Source organism: Myodes glareolus, chromosome 1 (genome assembly GCF_982192425.1).
Source record: "Myodes glareolus chromosome 1, mMyoGla1.1, whole genome shotgun sequence".
Classification (NCBI taxonomy): Eukaryota; Metazoa; Chordata; class Mammalia; order Rodentia; family Cricetidae; genus Myodes; species Myodes glareolus.
This window is the reverse complement of record NC_142026.1, coordinates 34,762,443-34,766,222: the sequence shown is the minus strand read 5'-3', so window position 1 is coordinate 34,766,222 and position 3,780 is coordinate 34,762,443. Positions and strand designations below refer to the sequence as shown.

The 3,780-nt window shown below is 52.9% G+C and overlaps 1 protein-coding gene across 1 annotated transcript; it reads left to right on the top strand.

Annotated features, from left to right (window-relative positions):
* The first annotated feature begins 1,247 nt into the window (after nt 1-1,247).
* Otos (otospiralin) lies at nt 1,248-2,781 on the top strand. The gene is made up of 4 exons (XM_048441749.3): nt 1,248-1,300; nt 1,557-1,654; nt 1,783-1,809; nt 2,478-2,781. Exons 2-4 carry the CDS (start codon nt 1,597-1,599, stop codon nt 2,660-2,662), a joined length of 270 nt encoding a protein of 89 aa, XP_048297706.1. The 5' UTR covers nt 1,248-1,300; nt 1,557-1,596; the 3' UTR covers nt 2,663-2,781.
* The last annotated feature ends 999 nt before the right edge of the window (nt 2,782-3,780 follow it).

Here is a 3,780-nt window from a genome sequence, read left to right as displayed (position 1 = left end):
TTCAGCCTTAATTAGGAGAGCAGTTTTCAAGGAACCACATATTTCCTTCCATGCCATGTTCCAACCACAAATGCCTTTCTGTGTTACTTTCAGATATGGGCTCATCGGTATGTATGGTTGACAGCCACACCCTGGTTGGCCTCTGATGGCCTGACACTCAGGCTCAGGGTGTCTGCTCCTTTGGGTTCTGATGAGACCCCTGTCCCTTTGCCAGAGCCTCTCTGCCTGTGCTGTGAGTCATGGTTGTGCACTGCCCTGATTGCCCCCATGAATTGTATACCTGGAGGTGCCGCATGCATCCTGACACAGCTGCCCTGAAAGCAGCCTCACCTCGTGTAGCACAGCGGCCGGGGTTCTGGAAGTGAAAACAGATGCTCTCTGCTGCATGACTGAATGCCAATACTACCGAACTATACCCCTCTCTGGGTCTCTGGTTAGATTTAGGCTGCTACTTGGGAAAGTATAAGTCATGAATTGTTTGGATGAGGACTTAAAGGGTAACTACAATGACCCTGGGACCCTTGGGCCACACAAACTCCAGAACAGGGTACCAGAATCCCCTAAGTGTTAAGGAACAATGGAAACCATTACTCTGGAAACAGGCCCTGCATCCAGCATGGTGCTAGGATCCCCAGGGCACAATGGAGACCTTTAATCTGGACATAGGTCCAGCAAGGGGCTGAGACCTCAGGGGTGGAGCCACAGGGCTACACTTACTTGGATAAGTGGACACAGGTTCTAGCAAGGGATAAACACAGTAGACTGTGTGCTAAAGGGTCCCTGTTGGCTGTGATATTCCTTGGATGGGACCGTGCCTTCCCCAGTAGAGACTTGGAGGAAAGCTATGGTCTGGGGAAGGGGTCCAGCATAGCTCCACACTTTCTGTCCCTGACTCTGCCAGGGTCCTGGGTGAGAGAGTGTCTGCAGGCTTACTGAGGAGGCTTTGGGATCACAGGGGGCCCATAGAATAGGACAGGGATCTCAGTAGCTCCTGTATCAGATTTAGGACAGCTCTCCCTCTGGGGAGGAGGGGTATTAGATACAGTCGTGCTGAACTCAGCTTTGAAAACTGCTGGATTTGATCTGTGGTCCGATTCCCCCAGCTGCTCCCCCAGCTCCTCCTGCCAGCCAGCAGGGAAACAGAGACCCACAGTCCTCTGCCTGGGGATGAAATATTCAGTTTGATGGCTCAGGCAGGTGGCGCTTCCTTTCTGGTCTCCAGCCCTCCTATAAAGAGGAGACTGAGCATTGACAGAGGCCCCACAAGGCTGCAGATCGGGAGGAATAGACCAGCACCAAGGTACCCTCTGGGAAGGTTTGGACCACCTTCTCTACAGATTGGGTGAACCTGGTGTGTGTGGTGGGGGTGAGGGGTAGGGAAGTCATCTCTTAAACAATCAAAATGAATAAAATTCCACTGCAGAATGATAATTTAGGAAAACAGAAACAGAAGTAGCTATGACGATGCTAGTGTTCCCAAGGGTAGTCTGCTTTGGTGGCAGGATGGGTTAGTCCTCGGAGGCAGCAGCAGCATTCCTGGCTTCTTTCTGCTGCAGGTGGTCCTGAGTATATTGACTGCATATATCCTTGGTGAGGATGCAAGCCTGCATGCTGTGGTGGCTGGCCATTGTCATCCTGCTGGTGATTCCTGCAGGTGAGGGACCACTCAGGGACCAGATGGAGTCGTAGCTCTCCATGTCTCTCCTTCACCCTGTCCTTGTCTTGGTCTGCATGGGTTAATGGAGGGTTGCCCTAGGTGATGGCTCTCCTTTTCTTTTGCAGGAGCCAAACCGATGCCAGAGGAATCAGGTACTTTTTTTTTTTTAAATGTCTTTCCTTTCTCTGGAATAAGTTACTGGTACATGCAAGTGGGTGGGTGGGGGCAGAGGTTGCCATTCCCTGGCAGGCACAGAACAGTGGGAACCCTAGCTCTCCTGGGAGGATGACAATGCAGGTGCTGTTGCCAGTAGGGAGCTGCACATGCTGAGGGATGCAGGACAGCATCAGGTTGGCCTTGTCTTCTGCCACAAGGAAGCATCCAGGCAGAAGGGAGACAGATGAGCCCTCGGGGTCCCACCCTCAGCCTGGGCTTAGACCCTGGACCTCTTCAGGAGTCCCAGCTCAGCCCAATCCCACCAAGGTGGCCTGTCCTCTGCTCTAGAACTCGGGTGCTGTGTTCTTTGAAGCCTCATCTGGCATGCGCCTGAGCCCCTCACCCCTCACCCATCTGCCTCTCTGTCCAGCATCTTCCCAGACAAGCACAAGGCCCCATTTCCTTCCCCACTTCTCTGCCTACCAGACCAAGTACCCTAATGGCCAAAAGCTACACTCAGAATGATTCAGACACCACTCCTGACTGAAAAGGTGTCATCACTGTGGTAGGCCTTGGGGGACACCACCCACTTGCCCTGGCTGTGTAGGGGGTGTTCTGGCAGTGGTGATGGACAGACCCTGAGAATGTTACCTGTGTCTTTCAGACCCCTACACTCAGCCACCAGCCATGCCCTACTGGCCTTTCTCCACCTCTGACTTCTGGAACTACGTGCAATATTTCCAGACCCAGGGTGCATACCCACAGATCGAGGACATGGCCAGGACCTTCTTTGCACACTTCCCTCTGGGGAGCACCCTGGGCTTCCATGTCCCCTACCAGGAAGACTGAGCAGCGTCCCGTCAGCTGCCTGCCTGGCTGCACTGGCTGGAGCCTAAGGTGGTCCAGAGACCCAGTGATGGACAAGGGATGGGAATCGTGCTCAATAAACTCCCTATGAAGACGCATTACACCCCTGTGGGTTTCTTTCAAGGAGCTGATGTGTGCGGTATCACTCTGTGAAGTACCTTTATTCTGACAACTACTGAGCACACCTTTAATAAAAACAAGCATGATTTCTATGCCTAGGAGTGTCAATCAGGGCTTTCACCCTTAGACATCACCTTGACATTCTGTCCTCATAATGGCCTGGGTGTGGGCTATGGTGGCCCCAGATTGTAGGCAAGGAATTTGAAACAAAGACATCAGTTCAGCCTGACTTGTTAAGGCCATGTCTCCAGTTAGGCAAGCGGACAGCATCCCAGGCAGCTCCTTCGTGAACAGCAGTCACGTTGGGGCCGGGCACCTGTGCTTGGGGCACAGCATGTTCCTGGGGGAAGCAGGAATCATGGAGTCATATCCCTGTCTGCCAGGGAGAGTTATATACCACACCTGGTCATAGAGGGAAAGATTCTAGGCTGAGGCTGCTGGGGGAAGGGAATAGTCCCATGGGTATGGCAGGATGTGCAGACAGTGTGGCATAAGGCAGCAGCAGCCTATTTACTCCAAGACACATACAAGGCGTGCAAGCCAAGAACACACTCGTTAATGCCGCCCCTCTCCCCCGCCACTAGTTGGAAGAAAAATTGAATAGGAGGCTCATCTTGGCTGCCAGCCCGTCTCAGTCTCCTTGGCTTGACCTTCATCTCAGGACAACACTGACCTGGCATCTGAGGCTCTCCAGTCCTTGCTTACTTCTCCTGGATCCTGCACTAAGGCTTGGGGGCGGGGAGAGGGGCGCAATGACTGCCCAGGCCACGATTCCCATTATACCTTAGCTAAGTCGATTTCCCTGGAGCTGCCATTTCCCTTGACCCCGATTCTCACTCTAGCAGCCGAGACCCTGAGCGCTTGACGTCTCAAAGTTGTTAAATGAAAAACATCAACAACAACCCAGTCTCTGAACACTGTCAAATCAGAGTAAGGGAGGCCATCCAAAGCCATGTGACAGGTTTGTACTGCATGGAGAG

What these genes read in the sequence shown, in the direction of transcription:
- Otos (XM_048441749.3), top strand. Translation starts at nt 1,597, where the DNA reads ATGCAAGCCTGCATGCTGTGGTGGCTGGCCATTGTCATCCTGCTGGTG. An exon ending in CCTGCTGGTGATTCCTGCAG is followed by an intron (nt 1,655 to 1,782) that starts GTGAGGGACCAC and finishes TTTCTTTTGCAG; the next exon opens with GAGCCAAACCGATGCCAGAG. An exon ending in ACCGATGCCAGAGGAATCAG is followed by an intron (nt 1,810 to 2,477) that starts GTACTTTTTTTT and finishes TGTGTCTTTCAG; the next exon opens with ACCCCTACACTCAGCCACCA.